The sequence below is a fragment of the Serinus canaria genome, chromosome 24, assembly GCF_022539315.1.
Source record: "Serinus canaria isolate serCan28SL12 chromosome 24, serCan2020, whole genome shotgun sequence".
Taxonomy (NCBI): Eukaryota; Metazoa; Chordata; class Aves; order Passeriformes; family Fringillidae; genus Serinus; species Serinus canaria.
In genome coordinates, this window is record NC_066337.1 from 4,796,003 (window position 1) to 4,821,849 (window position 25,847).

At 55.4% G+C, this 25,847-nt stretch overlaps 1 protein-coding gene across 1 annotated transcript; it reads right to left on the reverse strand.

Moving 5' to 3' along the window:
- Nucleotides 1–687: 687 nt before the first annotated feature.
- On the reverse strand, nucleotides 688–25,833 carry TECTA (tectorin alpha). Its single transcript, XM_050983667.1, has 24 exons — nucleotides 23,634–25,833; nucleotides 22,305–22,369; nucleotides 20,501–20,634; nucleotides 19,154–19,441; nucleotides 15,944–16,081; nucleotides 15,202–15,367; nucleotides 13,014–13,426; nucleotides 12,173–12,747; nucleotides 11,073–11,664; nucleotides 10,122–10,695; nucleotides 8,847–9,457; nucleotides 7,985–8,546; nucleotides 7,044–7,243; nucleotides 5,865–6,248; nucleotides 5,358–5,644; nucleotides 4,980–5,260; nucleotides 4,746–4,856; nucleotides 4,176–4,378; nucleotides 3,707–3,870; nucleotides 3,339–3,587; nucleotides 2,729–2,891; nucleotides 2,338–2,425; nucleotides 2,101–2,217; nucleotides 688–1,708 (listed from the first exon to the last, which is right to left on the reverse strand). Exons 2-24 carry the CDS (start codon nucleotides 22,366–22,368, stop codon nucleotides 1,608–1,610), a joined length of 6,465 nt encoding a protein of 2,154 aa, XP_050839624.1. The 5' UTR covers nucleotide 22,369; nucleotides 23,634–25,833; the 3' UTR covers nucleotides 688–1,607.
- Nucleotides 25,834–25,847: the final 14 nt, after the last annotated feature.

Below are 25,847 nucleotides of genomic sequence, written 5' to 3' on the forward strand. Positions count from 1 at the left end.
AAGGGTGGGAGACGTGGCCTGGGGCAAAGAGAGACTGGAGAAGGAGCTGGGGGACCTGGAGAGCAAAAAGGGAGGTGCAGAGAGCACAGAGACAGAGAGCAGATATGGGAGAGAGAGGGCAAAGAGACAGAGAGACACTGGAGCCAGCTGAGTGACACTGAGAGGGGACAGGGACAGGAGAGGGATGGCAAAGAAGCACAGAGAGGGCAGAGAGTGAGGACAGAGGGAGCAGAGAAAGGAGAGAAATGAGGAACAGAGATGGGGCAATGAGGCAGCAGAGAGGAGAGAGGAGGTCACAGGGAGCAGAGGGGAGTGAGGGAGAGAATTCAGAGCTAACACACACACAGAGGGCATGGAGGCACAAAGAGGGAGCTGAGAGGCAGAGAACACACAGAGCAGAGTCCATGACATCCTGTTACCCACCTCTTGTCTTGAGGCATTGGAATTATCTTCTCATCTGCTCCAGAACCCAAATCTCCTCTGCTCCTTCTGTCCTACATCCCAGCTCACCCCACAGCAAACCTGCCAGACCCACACTCCAGCCACAACCCTGCCTTCAGCTCTGCTCTGCCCCTGCCTGGCACCCCAAAACTCCCTGTCCATCCTTCCCAGGGACTCTGGGCAGCCTTGGTGTCCTTCCAGGCCCTGCTGCTCCTCGTCCCCATCACACAGGAGCCGGTGCTTACGAAGGGTTACAACACTTTTTATTCCCACGCAGCCGTTTCACAGAGTACAAACACAAGACAAGACACCAACACAGCCCCCCCACACCCACCAGCACCCCAAGGCTGCTCCCCACTCTTTCACCAGCACCCCAATGCTGCCCTGTGCCCGCAGACCCCAGCCCTGCTCTGACCCTCAACCCTTGCACACCACACAAACATGGCAGGGAATTTCATCCCTCCTTCCTCTGACTCTTGTTCCTGCCCACCAAAAAGCACCTCTTTCCAATTATTGGCACCAGCTTGGCACCACCACAGCACAATGCCAAGATTTCCAGACCCCCATGGATGAGTTTGGCTCCCTGAACCAAACCTCAGCACCACCTCTGCTCTGGAGAGTCAGAGGGTGACACGGTCCCAAGGTGTCACAACATCCAGAGATGGCAATGCCCTGCTCTGGCCATGCCCTGTGCCCCAACACCTACCTCTGGCTGAGTCTGTGAGCTCATAAGACCCTGGTGGCAGCTCCCACGGACAGCGGAGACCTGCAGCTGTCCACGTGAGGGGACAGCACACGCTCCACCCTGTCCCACACTACCAACAGTGGTGTGGACCACCTACAGTGCACCCCACAAGGGAGAGCCTGGGGAAAAGCTGCAAAACCCTTCCTTGAGTCCACATCAGTGATGGAAAGCTGTAAAAAAAACCCCAAACCCCAGTCCCAGATCGCTGCTGGCAAACATCCTGCTCCAGCCGTCGCTGCCGCTGCGCCGGCTGCCCGTCGCCGTCGGGTCCGCGTCCCACCTCTCTCAGGTGACATCCCTTTGCCTCCTCGCAGCATGGCCGGGTGGGCAGCAGCGTGGCCACGGCGGGGGGGCTGTCTCCTACCCTACAAAGACTCAGGCTGACGCGAGAACAGTTTTTGGCTGGGCGGCGGGGCCGCGCCTACGAGGTCAGGTGCTGCGGAGCTGAGCGCAGCCACAGCCACAGCTGGGCCGCCAGCAGGAGGGTCACTCGGGCACGGTGCTCCCCTGAAGAGCTGGAGGCTGCCAACACACACAAGAGACCCACGTGAGCTGGGGCTCTGGGGGCCTCCATCCCAGATGTTCCTCAAATCGTGCCAGGCTGGTGCCCACCCAAATGCCCGACTTCCTTGCTGGGCTCCCAGGCCCACTGCATTTACTCTAGCCTGCCCTGTACCATGCAGGCACCATCACACCTCCCTTGCAGCCTCCTGCCACCTCTTCTGAACCTGCCAGCAGTGCCCTCACAGCCCTCAGGTGACAGGGACAGGGCACATCTGGCTCCCTGCCCTCCATACCGCTTCTGTCTGCAACACACCACACATCCCAGCCCCCTTCCTCACACTGCTCACCCCACAGCCCCCGTTTTGGGGGTGGCAGTCCCCTGCTGTGCCCACCCTGACCCTGGTACTTGCCCCTGCAGCTCTTGCCGTCCCCTTGCAGTGTCCCTGTCACACAGCTGCACAAAGGCCCGTCCGCCCGGCTCGTGCAGATCTGCTCACAGCCTCCGTTGTCCTCGCACCAGTCTGATCCTGGACACAAAAACAGCAAAGGGGACACCTGAGCTATGCTCCCACACCTCTGGTCCTTGGCTGCCTGAGGCTGGGATGGCAGACAGACCCCCCAGCCTTCCATGGGGTCCCCACACTTACTCTTCCTCCTGATAGGCCCCACTGAGAGGATCTGCTCCTTGGACTCCTCGGTGAAGGCGCTGGCCATTCTTGTGTGCTGAGGGCAGTTCTGTTTGGGGATAAACACCACCTCTGTCACCCTCAGCCTCTGCCCATGCCCCCTCTGTGCCCCTCCACCTGTCCCAACTCCCAGAGGGACCCTGCAACCAGGCTCAGAGAGCACAGATCCCAAGGTGACCTTCCTGTGACAGAGCATCTCCTCCCCATGCCTAGAGGGACACGCAACCCTCCCGTCCCACCCCTAGGGCTACATCTCTGGTCACCTGTCCAATGCCACATCATCAGGGCTCACTGCGTGCTGGAAGAGCCCTTCAAATCAATCATCCCCTCCCTCTGCACTGGCCCCACTCACGATTTTGCAGGAGTATTTCTCGGAGTCGCAGAGGGACACGGCGCAGTGCAGGTGAACCTCGTCGTAGTCCCCGATGAACTTGAAGACGGTGACGTGGAAGCGACACGTCAGGGACACCCCGTTCTCCTCGATGCCAATGGTGTTGTCCTTCATGTTTTGGCACCTGTGCAAAGCACTGGTGCTCAGCACCACCCTCCTGTGACTGGGACCCTCCCTGTCCCCATAAAGCCCCTCACCCCAGGTCCCACATTGGGGTGCTTAGACCCTGCCATATCTTGTCGGACAAGGGTGTCACGTCCTGCCTCTGTCACCTCTCTCTGGCATTCCCAACTTCCCAAAATGTCTGTGCATGATCCATATTCCCCTGTCTCCTGCAGTTAGGTGTTGTCCACAGCATCACAGACACAATGAAAGTGCTTCTCTCTGCAGCTGGTACTCTGTCATACACAGGGCTTCTGGCTGTGTCCACACCAAGCAAATTAACTTCCTGCTCTAGCAACACTGCTCCTCACCCTTTCCAGGTTTTGATCAAGCCTAAAGGTCCTTGTCCCAGCTGATGCCACCACCCTTCCAGACACCGTGAGAACCAAAGGGGCTCGTGGTAGCTCACCCTCCCTCGATGATGAAGTAGCGCAGCTTGTCGTTGCTGTCCCGCGAGGGGGTGGCGTAGCACTTGTTCAACATCAGGATCAAGTGGTTGGAGTCGGCCCCCACCACAAAGACCCCCACGTAGAGCACGTCCCGGGTGGTGAGCACCACCTCGCCCTGCCGGTACGGGTGCTTGTAGGACGAGTTCTTGTACAGGGCCATCTTGGTGGTGAAGCTCCCTTCCTGTGTCGGCACCGTCAGGTTAATCACGCTAAGGATGACAAAAAAACCACTGGCTCAGTTGGTGGAAAGGTTTTGAACCCCCAGATTGTTGCCTGGCTTCAGAACCAGCACTGCCTCACCCGTCTGTGTAACAGGCCCTGCTCCTACCTGAGCATTGGCCGCACGACTGAGTCCAGGGAGATCTTGATGTCCAGCTCATAGGCACAGGAGAACTCCACATTGATGGTCCTGTCCCGGGTGATGATGTTGCCCGTGTTGTTGGCACTCTCGATCCACACCGTGTTCTTGTACACTATGTGAGTGCTGTTGGACTGCAGAGGGACACAGGGCACTGCTTAATGCCAGCTGTCCCTGGTCCCTGCTCCTAATGAGCACCTCTGAATGAGCTGTGTGACAAGGGACCTGCTGCCCCATCACCTCCAGCCACAAAGGGGAATGGTGGGGCTTGGAATTGCATCCCTACTCTACAAAACCTTCCTGTGTTCTCCTTGACCCCCCAGCCCATTAAAGCACCTCCCAAGCATCACTTGCTCTCACCTGGCCCAACTCTGGAGTTGAGCTGGACTGCAGTGGACTCTTCCACTCCCAGCCCGGCGTGCCCCATGTCCCTGCTCACCTGCACCAAGTTGCCACAGTTTCCTTTGGTGTTGTTGATCTGGAAGGAGATGAAGTCCTCGCCTTCGATGCCGGGGCAGTGGCGGTCGTTGACCCTCACTCCCTCACGCTCAAAGCCCAGCTGGAACAGCTTGCACTTAGAAATGGACACCTCCATTTGGGCGGCCTTGCAGGTCACCTCTGCATCAATGATGTCATGGGTGGCTGGAGGAGAAGATGACACAACTTCAGATCACCACAAATGACCCCTTGGTACCTCTTTCCACCACCAGAAATGGGTTGGGATCATCTCCTGTGCTGTGCCCTGCCCATCCTACACCCCTGCTGCTCAAAGTGCTCCCAAACCAGAGATGCCCACAACGTGCACCTCAGAAAAGCTGTTCCCTGCTCTCTGCTCCCCTCCTGAACTGTGCATGGTCAGGGAAACCCATCTTGGCAGGGGTCACAGCCCTCAGCACGTCCCTTCCCAAAGCCCCTGTGGCAGAATGGCCCAAGGTGGAGCTCGGCACTGACCCCACAGCCAGGAGCAGAGGACTCACTGTTCCCATAGGGCCAGGAGCAGAGGACTCACTGTTCCCATAGGGCGGGGGCTCGATGCAGCCGCACAGCTCCCCGCCGTTGTCCAGCTCGCAGGTGCGGTTGGGGCAGTCGGCGCCCACGCAGGGATCTTCCACCACTCCTGCTAAACAGCACAAGACACACCACAAACACAACCTTTACCCTCAGACCATGGGGCAGCCACCTCTAGCCCCTCTGCCCAGCGGGACATGGCTCCCCTCAACCTGAGCAGCCCCAGTTTTCTTACAGCAATTCTCCTTCTCGATCCACTCGGTGCCCAGGATGCCGAAGGTCCTGCAGGCCTCTCCGTAGGCAGCCAGCGAGCCGCACAGTTGGACCTTCTTGTGGTTGTAGCAGCCATCCAAAAAGCAGGACTCGTAAAAGGGCAAAGGATCCAGGAGGCCGTAGCAGGGCTGGAAGAAGCCTTTCATGTCGGTCAGCTTCAGGCAGTAGCTGTCACTCTGCAGCTCCTGGATCTGGACATTGTCGCAGGAGGCGGCGTACTGCGAGTACTGCAGCTCGTTGCAGCTGTGGGCACCGGACACGTCGTGGGGGCTCCTTTCATGGCCAGCCCTGCTCCCATTCCCGCTCCCACCTGGTGGGAAAGGGCTGGCTGTCCACTCACCTCTTCTGCATGCCGTTGGTTTTCCAGCTCTGTGCCAGCACCACGCTGCTGACGGCCGGCTTGCCCCGCAGCGTGGCGTAGTCGTCGGTGCGGTCGCCGTTGAAGTTGCCGCAGAGGCCACACACCTTGTTCTGCAGCCGCTCCCCGATGGTGATCTTGATGACGTTGAAGCCATTGTAGCGGATCTGGATGTCGGGGCTGGAGTCGATGACCAGGAAGCCCTCCTGGCTGAAGATCTTGGTGGACAGCCCCGTGACAAAGGGAATGCTCACGAGGCTTCCATTCACCTAGTGTGAGAGAAGGACATGAAGCTGACATCACTCCCATATCTTCTGCCTATGGATGTGGGCAGAGGAGCCACTCATGAAAGATTCCACAGCTGCTTCCCACTACCCTAGCTGCGAAAACTGACAGTAGTCTGGGGCCCTTGTGGAGACCTGGAGAGCCACCCACTATCCCCTCCCAGCCCCACTCTGGAGGAGCTGCACACCCCTGACAAGACCTCACCTTGACAGTGTTCCTGTCGCTGATGAGGATCTGCTCCTCGTTGATGTAGAAGTACACGGGAGAGATGATGGTGAGGTTGGGCGAGGACCACTTGTCGAAGTTGATGATGAGCTGGAAGGAGAAGTCGGGCAGCTTCTGGCAGATGGTGGAGAGGACGAAGGCGCAGTTGGCGGGGAAGCGGAGGAAGGCGCCGTCGAAGGTGCGGAAGACGCCGCCGCCGGCCGCCAGGCAGAAGGAGCTGCGGGTGCTGAAGCAGCCGCGGACGCCGTTGCGCAGCCCGCACTCCTCGTCAGACTTGCAGTGCCGCGGGTCGCACTGGATCAGGTTGCGCCGGAAGCAGCGGCACCGCCGGGTGCAGTCCCCGCTCCAGAAGAGCTGCTTGGGCTGAAAGAGGGACCCATCAGTGGCTGTCCTGTCAGCCCAGAGGGTGTTTGGAACAAGGTTTGCACCTCTCTGTCACACGACAAGAAAGAGCAGGAAACGAGGGCAGAGGAAAGGGTGCAGAGAACACGCTGGCAGCTTGAACCTGCCTTGCAACATCTCTGCTCCCCACAGTCAGCTTTGCACTGCCACCAAAACCTCCCTCACCTCTTGTGCACTCACAAAGACATAGTGCTTAATACCCCTGTGGCCTCTTGCATTCTGCCAGCCACCAACCCATCTGCAAGGAACCCCTTATGACAGTACCCCGATACCGGCTCCTCATGGAGCAAAGGCACCTTACACAGAACAGTTTCACTAGCACAAAATATAAGCCAGTATGATGTAACCAGTGCTATCAGCACAGGACTCTCCTGCTTCAAACTCCTCAGTGACATCCAGTAGCTACAAAAAAGCAAATTTCATGTGAAACACTAAATCTACTATGTGTGAATACCTAGCATAGCGTGATCATAGGATACTGGACTTTGGCACTCATCAAACAGTCTTCCCTGTCACCACCTTCTCTTCATCCCACCTCCACCAGATCCTCCTTGTGCTTGACACCCAGATTCACCTTGACCCAACAACTGCAGGATGGTTTTTTTTGGATAGAAAGACCCCCTATGCAGCACATCATGGAAGGACATCCCTCTCCTCTTTAGCCCTGCTACCAGCATAGCCTGACTGTTTTCCCTCCTCAAACTCTGCCCAGAAATTTCATCCAAAGGGAGGGAGGAGGCTCCCAGAGCTGTGTACCTCGTAGTATTTGCCATCGGAGTAGCAGCCACAGTTGTGGGGCAGGATGCAGCTCTTGCCATTGAGGACATAGCCAGGGTCACACTGGCAGCCCTCCACGCAGTAGTGGCTGCAGTCGCTCTTCAGCCGGATGGCAGCACATCGGGGCTGGCACAGGGACACGCAGCTCTCGTAGTGGCTGTTGGGGGGACAGCTGACAGCTGAGCAGGGGACAAAACAGGCACAGATTAGCTCCATGGACACCACCAACCTGGATCCCCACCAGGGACTGATTCAGACCTGTCATGCATGGTGCCAGTCTGTGGCCTCACCACCCTGTGAGAGCGGGGCCTCTGAGCCATGAGCTTGCTTGTTAGAAGGGAAAAACGACACAAATTTAATTTTCAGTCTCGTTAGCAAGGACAATTACTTCCCATCTGATTTGCCAGACAGATTGGCTGCCAGGGATGCGTGCAGTGCCCATCCTCAGGAGCCTGATTGAACAGCACATTGTCATCCTATTGACAAGGGGCTGCAGCTTCATTAGAGCAAACAGGCACTGCTGGCATGGAGGCTGACTGATATAATTCCTGGTTAACAGTGGGAGATGGCTGATGCCTTCTGAGCTTGAGGCTTTCCATTTTCCATCCCTGTCCCTTCTGAGCCTGAGGCTTTCCGTTTTCCATCCCTGTCCCTTCTGAGCTCAGGGCTTTCCATTTTCCATCCCTGTCCCTTCTGAGCCTGAGGCTTACCCTTTTTCATCCCTGTACCTTCTGAGCTTGAGACTTCCCCTTTTCCATCCCTGCTCCTGCTGTACCACATGCAGTTTGTGACAACTCCAGGAGAATATGGTGTCCCAGAGCTTACCCAGAAAGTGTGGGAGGGATTGTTTGCCAGGCCATTGGCCTCCCCCTCCCTGGCAGCCCAGGAAAAGAAGGACCTGGAGGCATGGTGGCACTTACAGCATGAGGTGAAGTTCCTCCAGCCAGTGATGGCAATGCCCTGAGTCTGGCACGTGCTGGCGTAGTTCTGCAGCCAGCTGCAGGCTGTCTGCATGGCCCCCCCATCCACACAGGTGTCAAAGAGGCAGTTCTTGTAGAAGAAGCCGGGGTTGATCTTGCTGTGGCACTTGGCAAAGACCCCACTTTGGCTGGGGATGAGGCTGCAGAGCTGCTGGGGCTTCCAGAATCCTTCCACCTTGCCGCAGGCCGGGCAGCGGTCGCCGCAGCCCACGCGGCAGAAGGCGTCCCGCTTGGCCCAGCTCTGCACAAAGTCACTGATGCTGGTGGCCGGTGTCCCCCCTGCAGCCACCAGGTCGTCCTCAGGGTTGCCATTGTAGCGGCCACAGAGGCCATAGGTGAGGTTCTGGAAGGCCCGAGGGATGGTGACAGACAGGAAGGTCTTCCAGTCGTACACCACCTTCAGCCCAAAGTCGGTCTCCACCACGATGTGGAAACCGAAGGCGAAGATGTTCACTTTGCCCTGGCCCAGCTTCAGGGGCAGGTAGAGCCGCTCGTCGTTGATCTGCAGGGAGGGAACAAGGCACACTGTGAGGGGGAGGGATGGTGGGAGCTTCCACAGAAGGACACAAATGAGGGCGGCTCAGCATTCCCAGAGAAAGGTCCCTGCTGACCTCTCCTCCCCAGCCAAAACAGAAATCCTCTCCAAAAGTTGTGCCTGGCAGCACCCTAGGATGAGCCCAAGGCATGACATAACCCCCAGAAAACCTTGTGAACCCTAAGGCCTCATGTCTAGGGTTTTGCTCCAAAGTTTTGGGAGTCACACCTGCAGAAATAATCACAGCCCTCACGGCCCTGCACTCACCAGCACAGTGTATTTGTAGGCACGGTGGATGACGATCCTGTAATTAAAGACCTCCACCTCCACCTGCTTCACCCACAGGGCCAGAGAGGTGTCCCGATCCTCGTTCTTGGCCGTGACAGTGAATGCCGGGAACGTGTCCGAGCGCTCCACCCTGGGCCGGGAGATGGTGGTGCACAGCACCAGCTCACAGCTGCTCTGGAAGTCGAAGGAGTAGCCATCAAAGGTCAGGTAGTGCCCATAGCCCGAGATGATGCAGGAGGCGTCGGTGCGGACGTGGCAGTAGTAGAGGCCGTTCTCCTCCAGGCAATACTCGTCGTCCTTGCAGGACACGTTCTCGCAGTACACGCTGTTGTCCGAGCCGTTGCAGTAGCACAGGAAGTGGCAGGAGATGTCCATCCAGAAGGTCTGGTTGGTGGCCAGCTGCCGGCCCTCGAAGTTGCAGCCGCACTCACGGCGGGGGATGCAGCGGGTGCCGCGCAGGGCGAAGCCCTCGTCGCACTGGCAGCCCTCCGAGCAGGTGTCCCTGCACACGGGGCCCGAGGCCAGGCTCTCGCAGGTCTCCACGCAGCTCATGCACTCCTCAAAGTGGCTGTTCTCCGGGCAGGAGAGAGCTGCAGGGGTGGCAAACACAGAGCCTGAGCCCCCAGCTCTGACAGCACGGGGTGAGGAACAGGAAAAAAAAATGGTGGTGATGGATTTGGGGGAAAAGGGGAAACAGTCCCAGCACCTTGTGGCTGCAGGCTCATCCCATTTCTTTTTGCAACCCTTTCTCCTCTCAGCCATCATCCCCCTCACATCTCAACCTTGCCCTGCCACATGCAAACATCACCTCCTCCTCTTATTTCCCAAACAAACACCTCTGAGGCAGAGACAGGCACAGCCTTCCCACCATCTACTGCCACACTCGGGATTTTTCACATTTGCTTATGAGTTATGAGGCAAGTTTACAGCGACAGCTAAAATCCAGTGTTATTCAAATTATCCTCTGGTGGTGGCGTACAGCACCGCCAGACACCATCTGTGGCGCCAGAATGCTCCTACAGTACTCCATAAAACTTCTGCTGCCTCCTGAAATGCCACCCTGAAACCACTTCCCTGGGAATTCTCTCTCTGGTGGCACCAGAAACCGCTGCCTGTGATTCCAGCACCCCACATGAAAAGCTGCTCCGCCTCTGCATGCCCACAAATCCCCACCAAAACGACTCTGCCGGGGTTTGGTGTGTTCCAGACTCCCTTCTCCCCACCCAGGGTGATGAAGAGCTTTGCTGGACTCACGGCAGAAGCTGTGGCTCCTCCACTGGCCGATGTCCACATCGGCGTTCTTGCAGGCGCTGGCGTACCGTGCCACCGAGTCACACAGCTCCGACACGTTGCCCCCGCTCTGGCACAGGCGGAAGAGGCACGTCCTGTAGTAGGCTGAGACGTTGACCACGCTGTGACACTCCAGGAAGGAGCTGTTGGTGGGGTCGTTGATGATGCCGCAGCTGGAGCGGCTCCTGTAGGACTTGAGCAGCTCCGAGTCGTTGTTGCAAGCCATGAGCAGGTCCCCGCACTCGCCGTTGCAGATCTCGTCGAAGGTGGTCCAGCTCTCCAGGAAGAGCTCCAGGTTGTCCGTGAACTTGCCCTTGGGCAGGCAGAACTCGTCGGTGGCGTTGTCGTTGAAGAGGCCGCAGAGGCCCCCGGTGCAGTTGAAGTAGGAGGTGGAGAGGCGGATCTCCAGGAGGCCGGAGTCGTAGTAGCTGATGGCCAGGAGCCCCTCAGATTCCATCACGGTGCTGTTGTCAGTCCGGTAGATTTCCAGGCGCCCAGAGGGGTGGAAATAGGGCAGCTCCACGTCGTTACCGTTCACCTACAGGGAACAAGGTGGAGAGGCTTCAGGGAGGGTGATGTGGCTTTGCCCAAGTGCACATTAAACACTTCCTGACCCAGACCCAAGGCCCAGAGCCTCCTCTGAGTGAGGGCATACAGCTGTATCTTTGGGTTTTGCCCCACAAAAAGCAATTTTTATTCCAGGGGAAAAGCAAGTTGTATGAGAAGCAGGAGGTGGGAAAGCCTCCTCAGCAAACAGAAGGAGCAGTGCTGTTGCAACAACTTCACAGGCACCCAAAGGGCCTCCACATGATGGTTCAAGTGTCCCTGTAGTGTCCACAGCCACAGACCCATAATCTCCACTGGATTACACCACAAGCCACCACCTCCCACCCTGTCCCTGGGCAGCACCTTTACCTTAATGTCTGACAGCCTGGTGCCTGCAATCTTCACCTCCTGGCCGGCCACCTGGACTCGCACGACACGCAGCCCGTTGGGAGCAGAGCCAACCTTCTTCTGGTTGATGTCCACCTCGATGAAGTCTGGCCTCTCTGGGCAGGTCTTGAGCAGCGTGTAGGACTGTTCCAGCGGGTAGGGGAAAGTGATGCCATCAAAGGTCTGCAGCACCTGGTCCTGCCCCACCAAACACACGGTCTCCCGCTTCGGGTAGCACCCCCGGTAGCCGTTCTCGATGGTGCAGATCTCTCCCTCGGGGCAGGTGGTGTTGAAGCACCTGGCCTCCCCGCCGGCCTGGCAGTGGCACTGCACAGTGCAGTCTGGTGAGGCCCAGAAGGACTCCCCGACGGCGTAGTAGCGGCCGTTCACGTCGCAGCCGCAGCCCTGGACGGGCACGCAGCGGTCGGCGCTGAGGACGTGGCCCTCGGGGCACTCGCAGCTCTCGGTGCAGGGCGAGGTGCAGGCCAGCGGGGCCGTGAGGTCAGAGCAGGTGGCAGGGCAGCTGCTGGCACACACCGAGTACTGGCTGAGCTCTGGGCACTGCACGGCGCCGCTGTGGGCGCAGAGGGGTGACAAACAAAGGGACATGTTACAGCATAGTTCAGGGTCAGCTGTCATCCTCTCACTGACCATAGCAGAGACACTACAGAGTGACCCATGAACCCCTCAGGGGTAGGATTGGCCCCTCCATTTCCCACCCAGGTCTCCCTGGCCAGTCCTGGGCTTTTCCAAAATAGCCCCAGAGCCACTGAGTCACCCACAGCTATTTAAGGTGACAAGGATGGCGGACTGACCAACATGTCCCCATTCCAATCCAGCCTCCAACTCTCCTCATGGCAGCAGATGACCTCCAGAGCAACGTGCAGCTCCCACCTCACACCTGACTTGTGCCAGACTTTTGCCAGAGCAAGGGTGTGATGCCATGGAGAGGAGGGACCAATCAGTTCTCTCCCAGCTCCCTCCATTTCAGGCAATCCCCTCCCTTGGATTTCCTCCCCCTCCTGTCCCCACTCCCGGGCACACAGGCAAACCCCTGGCGTTGCTCCCCTCCTCCCAAACACTCACCGCATCCCGTCTGGCTCCTCCACTCTCCCACCGCGATGCCCAGGGCCTGGCACACAGTGGCATACGCCTGGATGGCCTGGCACAGCCCGGTGCCATTGTCCTTGGCACTGCAGAGGTCGTAGACACAGCTGTGGATGAAGGCAGTGGGATCCACGACAGAGCCACACTCCCAGAGGGGCCCCCCGCTCTTGTTGATGAAGCCGCAGTACTCGGGGGTGAAATAGAGCGCCTCGGTGGCGGGGTCGCAGAGGCTGCAGTTCTCCAGGCAGCCCGTGGAGCACCTGCGCTCGGGGTGTGGCACCTGCCAGCTCTCGCCCAGGTCCAGCACGGAGGTGGCCACCCTCCCGTCCGAGCGCAGCACGTCGTCCTCGGGGTCTTTGTTGTAATTGCCGCACAGCCCGCACGTGGCGTTGATGTACGAGCCCGGCACGGACACGGAGGCATAGTGCTGTCCATCGTAGGTCACCAGCAGGCCAAAGTCGGTCTCCAGGGCAGTGGACAGCCCGCTTTGGTAGACCTTGATTGCACCCAGTTCCAAGGAGATGGGCAGGGACACCACCAGGTCATCCACCTGCAGGGACAACACCCGGCGGCTGAGCCAGCTCGTGGAACAGCAGAGCCCTCATGCTGGGACACAGACAGGACAGCTGTCTGTGGGGTCTTGGGGTAGGGACATGCACAGAGGGACACCCAGTGGTAAGCTACAGGCCCTTTGTGTCACCCGTGCCCATTCCCCAGGACACACAAGACCCAGAAGTGCCATCCCACAGTTTCCAGGCTGCTGCCACCTCAGAGGAGCCGCCCTGGCAAGTTCTCCCCTTCCAGCAGAACTCTTACCTTTGCCTTCCCAAAGCTGCCCCTGGGCAGAACAATCTTGTGCGAGTAGACCTCCACATAAATATCCCTCAGCCAGGAGACGGAGGAGCCGCCTCGGTTCTCATTCTTGGCCTCCACGTTGAAGTAGGGCAGCTGGGAGCCTGGCCAGCACTGCCTGGCGAGGAGGTAGGAGCAGGAACCCTGGAAGTGAAAGAGGAAGCCGTCGAAGGTGTGGTAATGTGGATCTCCGAACACCACGCAGGTGCTGCTCTCCACCGGCACGCACTGGAAGAATTTGCTCTTCGTCTCACACGCCTCGAAGGGGCCACAAGCCATGTCCTGGCAGAGGATCTCATTGTTGAAGTCCAGGCAGCGGCACTTGGTGGTGCAGTTGGCGTTGTTCCAAAAGATCTCCCCTTGACGGAGAAACTGTCCTAGAAAGACAGAAAGGGGAAAACCCAGGCTACATCTCTCCTTGAAACAGAAACACGCTCTGAGCGCACCCTCGGGGGCCTGCTGGTCCTGTGGGGGAGACACCCCCACCGTGTCCTGCTGCTGGGCTTCTCAGCTGCTTTCTTTGTGCAAACTTCCAGCAAGAGCCTCTCAGCAAATCCCAAGTTTCATTTCTAATGCCTGGTGCAGCCTCTTTGTGTCCTGCCCACGGCACGAGTCCCTGGAATGCTGAAAGTGCTGTCACAAATCCGGGGTCAGTGCTGCAACACGCAGGCTGGAAAACTTGAAGGTTATTCCACACATTTTGGACACCCACCATTCTGGTTCTTCTTCAGTATTGCAGGGCACAAGAGGCATTTGTGCTGTTTTCCCAAAGGAAAAGCCCCTTTTGGGGGCAGCTTCCAACATTTTTGCTGCACTTGCACCATCCTCCAGCTTTGCTCTCACTTCCACAGTTCCCCTGTTCACATAACTCTGCTGGTCAAAAAGTCACTCTGTCATCAGCAGCCTCAGGAGCAATTTACTCCCATTCAGGAAGAGCTTGTAGTAGTTACTACACCAAAGAGCTGTTGATAAGCAGCTTCACCCCACACACGAGCCCCAGCAGGGTGCTGAGTGATCTCACAGCCCAGAGAGGGAGCGGGTTTGGCTGGTGAGAGACAGGAGAGGCAGGAAGAAGGCTGGAGAACAAGGATGGCAAGTCCCCGTGAGAGTTCCTCTCCCCTCCATCTGGCCATTTTTCACACTCCTCCAGCGCGTGGCTTCTGCCGTGCGCTGCCTGAGTTTACCTCTCCTAAACTTTTTGTTCTCTTCCCTGCCTCCTACTGAAAAAAAAAAAAAAAAGGAAGAAAAAAAAAGCTGTTTTCTGCTTTCATGCAACAAATGTCTCCTCTTGGCAAGGCCCACGCTCCAACCATCCTGGTGTGGGGAATTTGGGAAAGGGGTGTCATAAGGGGTGTCATTCAGATCCGACACCTCGTGCTGCATCTCCTCTCCTGGAGGGCAATCAGCCATTCACCGTGAAATTTAAATCCAGTGGTGGGATCTACTCGCACTCCTCCTGTCACCTGCAGAGCTGAGACTGGTTTCCAGCTTCTCTGCCAAGTCCAGCCTTTCTTCCTGGGGTCAGCAGCTGGGAAATGCTGGAGCAGCTGGACCCAAAACTCTGCTGGAGCTGCAAGAGCCTTGGGATCTCATGGACCACGAGTAGTCCTAAACTAGGACATAGAGAAGCCACATGTCTCCCGTGTGTGCCAGCAAATGACAATCCTCTCTTGCTGGAAAGAGTCCTGGAGCACAGTGGATGCTCCTGACAGTTTTATTTGTCAAATGGAAATGCAACAATCTTTCAGCAGCAGAGCCCCTGTGCAGCCAGAGTGTGCATCGATTAATCCCTTTATGGCCCCGTGCTGCCAGTGACAGGCACAGACTGTAACTGCTGCAGACACATGGCATTTGTCCTGCCTGCAAAACCTGCTGCTCCTCATGCACAAACAAGGGAAATGGCACAAGATCAGCTTCCCTAATTCATGAGCAGGAGGAAATTGCTGTCCCCGGGTCTTTCCTGTTGCTATCAATTATCACAGGAACTCGGAGATGTGCAGGGACTGAACCCTCTCTTGTGCTTCTGTCTCTGCAGCTGCAGCTCATGGGGACGCCCTAGCAAAAGCACAGATCATGCAGCACCCCAACAGCACCACCTTTTGCTACACTGCACCCCAAAATTTGGGGACAAGCAAGGCCATTTCTCCCTTACCTCTCAGGCTGCAGCCGTTGGCCGGGTCTATTTCTCTGCCATCTATTTTGAAAGCCCAGCGCCCAGGGACGTTTACGTTGGTTGTTTCCTCAATATTGACAATGTCTGGGGTTCTGGAGCCTGGCATGCTGAAAAAGTTGGTAAGATTTCCACCATTGAAGCCAGCCTAAACCAGAGAGAGAGCAAATTCCATCACCCATCTTGGCAAGGGGAAAGCGATGCTGCATTTCCTCACTTCTCTGTTCCCCCTGAGTACATCTTTAGTTTTAACAGCACTTTCTGGAGATTGTTGTTTTCAGGTTGTTTAAATTTCTGTTTTCAGGTAGTCTGGATGTGAACAAAAAGCTAAACAGGCCCTACAAGCAGAAGGGAAGTGTATTCACAGATGGATGTTTGTATAGATACATATGTATGTACATACAGATCTAAGGGTGTGTGAACTGAGTGGCCAAAATAAAGTGGGGGAGCAATGCAGGGAGAGATAAAGTGAGGAAACAGTGTGGGGGTGCAGGATTCCTGCATTCCTTATGCAGCAATGTCCCCTTCCTCAGGCAGAGGGACTGGCTGTGGCACTGCTGCCACCACCACATTTTGGAGTGCTCATGCCAGCAGTTGAGTGCAAGGCCAGTGCTGGGGATGCTGAGGGACTCAGTGTCTTGAGCAAGCATGGATCCCTTGGAAAAGCCACAGGCAGTCATCCAAGAGTTCATCAGGGATGGGGACATGGGAGCAGGAGCCTCACCTGAGCCATCACCCCGCCGAGACCAGTGAGGGGATCCCCTCCACTGGCTGTGCCCGTGGTCCAGCTGATTTCATGGTAGTTAAACAAGGCAAAGGAGGACACCCCGTCTGTGATCAGGACAGCCTGGAACGTGTTCACCTGTGGGAAACCAGGGGCACCTTCACAGGGGGTACTGCTTTCCTCCTGCCCTCCTGCCACAGTGATGCCTGGCCTGGGTGAGCCTCACAGTGAAGAGCAGAAGTGGAATGAGACCCAAAATACCCAAAATTGCTGCCACTGCTCCAGCAGCTCCCATTCTGCTCCTTCCTCCACCTGGGAGCATGTGAAGACCCCCTCTGATCCAAGGGAGCACCAATAGATGGCAGCATGAGAATAAGCGGCGGGCAGGATTTGGTGGCTGCGATCTTTTATCTCCCATTACCCTGTCTGAGCTTTATTCCTGCATTATCTTTCCCGGTTCCCTTCCACATTCACATCCTACAACGCTGCTGAGGGTGGATTACATCCAAGCCAGCCATGTATATCCTGCACTTTGCTGCCTGCCAGATCCCCTCCCTACCTGCTAAATCCTCTGCTCGTGTTCGTCCTTTCACTTGAAATGACTCTGCATTTCCAGCCCCACAAACTCCAGGCACATTCCAGCCAGGATCCAGGTGGGAAGAGCCCATCTTTCCTTTTAGGGCTGTGCAGAAAGGCAGAAGCAGCTCCTTCCCTTGAGACATCCCCTCCATCCCTGCAGATCCAGCAGCAGAGCTCGGCGCTGGGAGCTCAGTCAGTCACTCCTCCCAGCTCCCTGCATTTCCCTGTTCTTCCCATCCCTGCCCTGGGACCATGCCCAGAGAGCAGCTCCTCCTGCCTCTCAGCAAGCAGGATTTTAGCAAGTGTGGGCTGCCTCTCTTTTAATTAATGCCCAGCAACCCTTCGAGCCTGGCTACCTGGGCACTGCCCACTGAGGAGGGAACTGCAGCCACAGAAACAATTCCCAGCAAAGTCCACAGACCCCAACATCTCCCACTGGGGAGCATCAGGGCTTATCCTGCCAGGAGCCCTGAGCACTGAGAGCAGTTGGTGGGGGCTGGAGGAAGGGGAGGGCTGGGGGTCTCTTGGCACCACGTCCCATCCCCTTGGAGCCAACCCTCTGCTCCGAGGGTGCCTCGGAGGGCAGCCCAGGGCTGCCTGTGTGCCACAGGGGATGTCACTGCCAAGGAAACGAGGCCCCTGCCAGGAGAACTCAGAACACGGAGGCGAAGCAGCTCTGGGAGCTGTCAGGAGAGACAGAGAGGTGTGGGCAGAGCTGCCTCTGAGCAGCTGCAAATGGCACAGTTCACACCAGGGCAGGCAGGGCAGGGAGTGCAGCAGAGCCACTTCCACTCCTCATCCTTTCCTTGGCATTCTTTCTCCTTCTCCTGGTTTCCTCCTGCTCACCTTTGCTGAGCCTTTTGCAGTGCTGGGAGACCACAAACCTGTCACACATAAAGGCAGGGCCACTTGGAGAGTGCCACAGCAGCCTTTCCACACAGCAACAAACCCCGCTCTGCTCAGGAGCCTCGGGGAGGGCGGCAGGAGGTGAATCTCACACCTGGCTCTCCTCATGAACAACACTTCCACCAACCCCCAAAATTCCCCAATATGGAGCTCCTGGCCATGGAGCACTCCGTCCAACCCTCAGAAAATGAACCCATTTGCTCAGGTGACATCTCCAGGCAGCAACTGCAGCGTCCCTGAGGCCCCATTCCCAAATTTTCTGCAGTTTTTCTGCATTGCGATGAAATTCCTGCTTAAGTTGCATGGTGCTATTCCCTGTGCCAACCCCGAGCCCTGGCTGCTGCTGAGCAGGAAGGCTGCTCTAAAACAAAATAAATTGCATTGTGTTGCAAATGTAATTCTTCAGGCAATACACGAATCTCTATATTGCTTGCTGTCTGAATATATATATATATTTATATACATATAAATATATATATGTGGGGTTTTTCTGCAAGTGCTGCCAGGACTGGCAAAAAAAAAAATATGCATGGAATCTCAAGCTTCTCTAACAAATGGAAAAGAGCTGAACTGTTTATCAGAGCCAACTCCTCGAGACAGGAGAAGCTGGGTTTGGCACTTGCAGCACACAGGCTAATCCTGAACAAGCCAGACAATAGCTGGGATCCCTCACCTGCTGTTCCAGAATGGGTTGGATGAGGCTTGGGGGAACGTGGTCTAGAGGAAGGTGTCCCTGGCCATGGTAGGGGGTGGAATGAGGGGATCTTTTCCCACCCAAGTTCCAGCACAGCCCCTACCAGCACCTCCCAACATCAGCTGCAGTCACAGCTCACAAAGTCACCAGATATTTAAAAGCTGTCCATGCCCTGACAAACATCCCACTGCCATCCCCCTCCTGTGAGCTACAGCTCACACATTTGTGGCCATGTGACATGGCCAAGTCATTAGTGTGACTCTGATCAGCGTGATCAATCTCCCATGCAGGCGGGGAGCTGCCATCAGAAACATCTGAATTTGTATGCAAGAAATGGATTGTGATCAAGCCAAAAAGTCCTAATTGGTGTCAGCCTTGCTTAGATCCTGCAAACACTGAGGAGGAGACGCTTCCCCTTGGGATCTTAAAGCAGGGAGTGAGAATCAGGGGAGAGAATGAAAAGTCCCTTCTGCCCAGAAGGGAGCTGGGGAGCAGGAACACAAAGTGTCTCACTCAATTTTACACACAGGTGATGAAGAACACTTCCATCAACCCCCAAAATTCCCCTCTTTGGAGGAGACAAGGCATAAAATAAAAAATTTTCCTCTTTACAGGATAAGATATAAAATGCACCCTTGAGAAGCCCCTCACCGGCGTTGTGTTGCTTCCCCCATAGAACATCACCTCCTCAATTCCACACACAGATGATGAAGAGCATCTCCACCAACCCCCAAAATTCCCCTCTTTGGAGGTGAATGAAGCCCCAAATTTCACCTCTTTGGAGGAGACAAGACATAAAATAAAAAATTCCCCTCTTTACAGGACAAGAAATAAAATGCACCCAGGCGAAGCCCCTCACCGGCGTCGTGCTGCTTCCCATGGTAGGTGACCTCCTCAATTTTACACACAGATGATGAAGAGCACCTCCACCAACCCCCAAAATTCCCCTCTTTGGAGGAGACAGGACATAAAATAAAAAATCCCCTCTTTGCAGGACAAGACATAAAATGCACCCAGGCGAAGCCCCTCACCGGCGTCGTGCTGCTGCCCCCGTAGAAGGTGACCTCCTCCCAGGTGACGATGAAGAGCCAGCGGGCAGAGAAGGAGGCCATGTCCCTGAAGTGCCTGCGGATGTCCCTGGAGGCCCTGCGGAGCAGCTCTGGCTCGGTGCTCTCCCTGTAGAAGATCTCGCCGCGGATGCCGTTGTGCACGTCGGCCCAGAAGGGCGCCACGAAGGCGCGGCCGTCGGTCAGCGGGAAGGCCTCGGGCGTGAACTGGCTGACCAGGGCGTTGAAGGAGATCACTCCGTTGTTGTTGACCTGCGTGGAGACCCCCACGGTGTCTGAGCAAGGGTGGTTTGGCACAGTAAGGCAGCACAGAGAGGCTGGGTTGGCAGGGAGTGTGAACCCAAACCCTCTCTCCCCGTACACAGAGCAGCCCGAGCATGATTCAGCTTCATCCTACCCATGGTGGGCAAGAGATGGTGCAGAAAGCCCCAAAACCCTGAAAATTCTTCAAAATAGGGTTCTGCAGAAGAGGCACCCATCAGAGCAGGATGGCACCCACATCTACTGAGGGATTGCTCAGCTTTGGGGTTTACTCAGCCCTGCAGCACTGAGGGATGTGGATGATGGTGACACAGGTGGCTGCATGGGAAAAACTGCCTTTGGCTCTCATCTGGGACAGATCCTGGGGCTCCCCAAGAGCTGGGAGGTGCCACCTCAGCCTCCCCAGGACAGACAACAAATGGCACTGGTGCCCTGGGTGCTGGAATCCCCCCCAGACAAGGTTTGGAATGGGATTCTGCTCCCCAGTGCTGCTGTGCACAAACAGCAGCTGGAGGAGGGATGAATCTTTGCCCTCTCTTCTGATCCCACAGAGACCCCAAAACTTGACCCACACTGACTTAAGCCCTGTCTGAGGTTTAGGTGAACCCAGGTGACCCCCTCTCAGCCCAGCCCTGGTGTCCCCTTAGCCAGGCTTTTCTGTGCCATCACCTGGGAGCAGCAGCAGCCTGTCCTTGTCTGGGGTCCCCACAAGCTGCTGCCCCTTTTCCCCCCTGCAGGTCCTGCACGTTCTTGTTTCTTGTCATGGAGCAGGAATAATGTCCCTCGTGTCAAGCCCTTCGCTTTGCTGTGCCATTTAATCACCCACAAAGAAAATTTATTGCCTTTTAGATTCCTTTCCTATGAACATTATCCCATTAAATATACCTTTGACTTTCTTAATCATAAAACCTATCAGTTCATGAAATCTAAGAACTTGTCAGGTAGCTGCTAATAAATCTTCCAATTCCTGGTGACAGGCAGAGCATGTTTAAAATGCAGCCAATAATGGCAAGGAAAAGGATGAAGGGAAGATCTGCTTTCTCTACTTACATAAATGCTTCTGTATGGGGCTCCAAAGAAGATGAATGGCACAGAGATCTTGATTTCAGGGGAGCTGCCATCATCCACTTTGGGGGTTTTGGTGTCATTCTGCCAGTATGGGTACAGGCTTGCCGTGGTGTGAGCTGGAAGGAGAGGGAGAAGAGTCCTCAGGGCAGGGTCTGCACAGTCCTGATTTCAGAGAGGCCACAGAAAACAGCACCAAACCCCAACATCAGCAGCCAGAGGCTGCTTGGAGCCAGGGCAGAGCTGTGGGACTGGCTTTAGGCCAGGCTTAGGAGGAAAAGCAAAGTGACCACAGCTGCAGCTTTTCCTCCCTGAGGCTGTGACCAATCAAACCCCCTAAGTCTTGGCTTCACAGGAGGGCAGCAGGTCCATGCCCTGCTCCAGGATGGGCAGGACAGGCTGTTCCACATGTGAGGTGCTCAGAGGGGCAAGCAGCAGCAATGCCAGCCCCTAGAGCCACGTTCCTGGCAGTGCCCACCTTCCTCCTGCCCAGCTGACAGCCTGAGGGGTCACGGCTGCTCCCACATTTCTCTGCAAAATTCACTTTCCTGCTGAAAGGCACTGCCAGTGAACATAACTGTCTCTCCCAAAAGTACTTCAGAAGATGGTTTTGACACATTTCAGCCTGCTGCTTTTCTACCAGCCTAAAATCCATCAGCTTGAGGCACAAGCAGCCACTTCAGCCCCCAGGGCACATTTCCCTTCTCGTCCCAGCCAGACTTCTGCTGTCATTTCATGTCCTGCTCCTCCAGCCAGCTCCTCACAGAGCAAACAGGGATTTTTCTGGGCCTGCCTCCCCCTTCTGCCCTCTTTGATGCAGGAAAGCCTCACGACATTCAATCTGGGATGACAGAGCCCCTGGGCTTGGAACAATCCTGGCTCTGTTCACCTGGATTTCTCATTCCCAGGACCCTGCCCTGAGCTCTGGGGGGCCTCCAGGCTGCTCTGTGTTCCCATGGACACACAGGGGGCTCTCCTTGGTGCCAGCTCTGAGGATGATCCATGCTGAGCATTGAGGAGTCACTGACTGACCCTTCCCAGGCTCCAAATTTCCCTGGGAAAAGGGAGATAAGGGGAAATCTGGCCTAACCCACTGGCATCCTGTTTTCCTAAGACCTTGGTGTGCCCTGAGTGCCCTGCTGGACACAGGGGAGGTGACACCGATGGTGCCCAAGCCACAGCCCTGTCTCCACAGACATATCCAAAGGGCCACAGCAAAATTCCTCCTGCCAGGCAGTAAAATAAATAATTTCACAGCTGTTACACATCTGATGAGTTATCACAGCCAAGGCACAGCTACAGGACATGGATTTTATTCTGGTTTTAAACAGGAGGCTCAGCAGACATTCCTCAACTCCTCTTTAGTTCCACAAGTGCCACACTACCTGCTCAGCAGCCCTAACACAGACATTTTCCAAACTCCTGCTCCCTCTGGATGCTCCAGGTGCACACACAGCCACACAAGCTACAAACACAAGCAGCCCTCAGGATTCTCAGTCCATCCCTCCCCATGGGGAACACTCAGGTCACTCTGGTTCTTGTCCTTGCTCTAGCCAAGGAGCTGGGGGTGATTCCCAAGCCCTCTGGGGTGGTTCCCAATCCCTCTTGGGGTGATTCCCAAGCCCTCTGGGGTGGTTCCCAATCCCTCTTGGGGTGGTTCCCAAGCCCTCTGGGGTGGTTCCCAAGCCCTCTGGGGTGGTTCCCAAGCCCTCTGGGGTGGTTCCCAAGCCCTCTGGGGTCTCTGGGCACAGCCCAGCTGGGGAATATTTTCCTGCAGGGAGATACTCACCTCTCTGCTGTGCTGTTATCACCAAAAGGGCCACCCAGGCTCCCAGAAATGATCTCTTGTTCATCCTACAGGAAGGAGACAAAGCCAGCCATGCATCATATTGGGAGGAAAACTCATCCTTGAGGGGATTCCCGAAGCTGCCTGACTGCTGCTGACATGTGGATGTTTCAGGTGAGGTCCCTCACCTGCCAGACAGCCCTGAAATGCTTGCTGATGACAGCAAATCCCTGCCAAAGCAAGCCCAGAACACCTGGAAGAGCTCATTTCATGTTTGGGAACAGCCACAGCTGGGCTCCTTATTCTCCTGAGCAATTCCTGATCTCCTTAGAGCAGGGATGGCCACTCCTGGCGGATCCCAGAGGGAGCAGCTCTGCTCCACAGCAGAGCTGTGATGAGCTCTCATGGTCCAGGGGCTTCATCTTCAGCTAATCCTCTGTCCTGGCTGCCACCACAACCATCACTCAGGGGGCTGGATGAGCGTGGAAGGAGCACAAACATTTACACAGCTGGGCAGCTCCTTGTACAGGAATCAATGAGAGACCCAGAGAGCGAAGATACAAAATGAAAGCAAATTCCTGTGCCAGCTCTAATTCCTTCTGTGCCTAATGCAATTTGTTACTCGTTATTAATCCAATAGAAAATATTGCTAAAACACCTGCTTGGATTTCTTTGCCTGTTGAATGAGCTCGTTCCACATGGGCAGGGCTCAGGGAGAGCTCCCAGGAAAGGCTGGGATTCTCCAGGAGTGTTGGGAAGGGATTTGGGAGCTTCCCACACCAACTGTGTGCATTATGTACAGCCTGGGTGCCACCAGCAGCCTCCCCACCCTGCCAGCCTTAATCTCCCTAAAAACCCAGCATCTCTTTGTGCTCTCCCCATGGATCTGTTTATATGGAAAAGGTGGATGTGCAGATCCAGCTCCTTCTAATGCCCCAGAGCACAGGATTACAGGGGGAACAGCCCATAATTGATCCCACATCACTCCCATCACTCAGAGAGTTTGGAACACGGTGGAAGGAAAGATCTTTGCTCACAGCAACGCTCACAGCAACATCTTCGCTCACGTTCTCCATGGGGAAAAGTTCATTCCACCAAGGAAAAGTTTTAGCACATTCCCTGTCTTGGAAAGGTGAAAGGAGAGTGGCAGGATTTGGTACAGATTGTAAATCTGAGTCTCATTAGCAGAGAGCAGCAGAGAGTGACCAGTGGGGCTGTGGCAGTGCGAGGACAAGAGCAAAGCAGGACAGACCGCAAAGAACGCGCTACTGAACACATCCCAACCAAAATTACAACTTTTTAGGTATGGAAAAAAAGAAATTAATTACCAACCTGTTTGTAGGCTAGAGGAGCAATCAGGTCTGAAATTTTAGACCAGTCTTGGTAGAGCAGGGCAAAATGCTATGTCAATGGAGAATGCATGCCCGTCCTGCCATGGCAATTACTGCTGATGGCTGCAACGATGGCTCAGTCCTTCACTCTCCCAACTGAAAACTCCTTTTTCCTCAATGCTCTTCCAGGGCTGGAGCAGTGTTGAGTTGCAATCACAACTGTTGCTCCTCTGTTGATAACCACAGGCTAATCTGGAGATCAGATTCTGGCCTGGAGAGGGAGAGAAGCCTCTTTCTTCCCCAAAAGCTCACCCCCTTCAGGTGGATTCAGATGGAAATGCCAGAGAGACAGAGCTGGGCTCGCAGCTCTGCTGCTCAGGGAACAGAAAACCCAACCCTCAGAAGAATTGAGCCCCTTCCTCCTTTGTGTAAAGGGGGGAGAAAAAAAAAAAGCCCATCTATCTAAAGTTACAGGATTAGCATTAAACAGTGCTAGGCTTAAAGCGCCGTTCAAAGGCACTGCCCTGAAGTTTCAATGGAGTTGCTTTGCCATCCAACTCCTGCTTTTTCACAGGTGGAAAAGGAAAAACTCACCCAGTCCAGCCCACAGAAGGTTTCTTTGCTGTTCCCATTCCCACCCTCTCTGGTGCTGGTGGGGAGCTTCACTGCTGTGAGCTCCCATTATTGCCATTTTCACTCGCACAGCTGCAGTTTCCACAGGGATTTTCCCCACCTCTGGCACCTGGGCTGACCACAGCTCTACATTTGAGGCCAATCTGTACCCCTAAAAACATTTCAACTGCTTTGAGTTGGTTCATATCCATATTGGATGAGAGGGAGGGCTGGAACAGCAGCTGAGGGGTGAAGGATCCCTCAGCAGAGCTGTGTTAGAGCTGATTTCTCATCCTGCAGCAAGGCTCAGCTCAGACAGGCACTGCTCCAACCCCAGCAGTGGGAAAACAGCCTGAGCTTGGCTGATTTTCCCCTCTGACATTTGGGGTGGAGGCCTTTTATCCCCTATTTCCCTGCTAGGAGCTCTTAATTCCTCTTGTCCTCCCCACCCTTTGCCAGGAACAGAGAGGAGACAGGAATGCCAGCAGCCCAACAAGAAGCCCAGAACTTTTTGTCCCTGGGTGCTCCTGGCAGTGTGCTCAGCAAGATTCCCTCAAAAAGCTGTCTCTTACCTCTCCTAGCACATCAGGGCACCAGGCAGCTCGCTGCCCCCACAGCAAATCCCAGAATTTGCTTTCCCTCCATCCTCCAAGCATGGCCTTGCTAGCAGGAAATTTTCATTTTTAAATTTGTTTTTACCCTTTTCTAAGCCAACAGCTATTTTAGGAGGGCAGGGGGACATCAGCACTGACTGATATTCCAGGGGCAGATTACTTCCAGCCTGGCTCTTCCCTTCCCTCCCATACATTTTAAACACAACCAGCTCCAGGAAAATCAATTGCCTCTCCTCATTCTGTTTTGTAACACAGAGAAAACTGGTGAATATAGGTTTCCCTCTGCTCCTTTGTCAGTTTAATATTCTGATCCTGTTTGTCTGGGCAAGTGAACACTGATGAAGTTTGATTAGGTCTCACTGACTCTTTGGGGAAGATTTTGTCTTCCAGCCTCTCTTCTTTTGGCAGGGATGTTCCCATCATGCAGCACTGAACACATTGCAGCTGAACAACCAAACACTTCTTCTTCTTCTTAATTCTTCTAGCAGAAAACTTCCTCCCATGCCTTACCTCGAGGAAAAACAAGCTTCAAAGATGCCACAGGAGCTTCTGTGGCTGCTTGACCTTGGCACAGCAGCCCCAGGCAGGGCCTTGTCTCGTTCCCATCTCAAGCACCTGGCACAGCCCATGGAAATGCTCTGGCAAAGGATTTGCCCAGGAGCTCTTTCCCATCCAGAGGAGCATCTCTCTCTCCTCCTGCCTCCCCCAGGGTCATTTGGTGCAGGCCGTGTGGGTGAAATCTGTTTTAACCCCAAGGCCAGTCCCTCTGAGGAGAGAGAGAGTGAGCTTGAGCTTTATTCCTCACCTGGAAGTGGGGATGAGTCCCAGTCATGGGGAAATACAGTCCAGAGGAGGAACAGATCTTCCAGCTCTCCTGGAAGGAACTTCTCTCCTGGCTCAGGTGAGGTGGCTGTGCCCAAGCTCATGGACAGACAACAAAACCATCAGCAGGACAAAAAAAATCCCGTCAGTTTTCACTCCCACCTTTG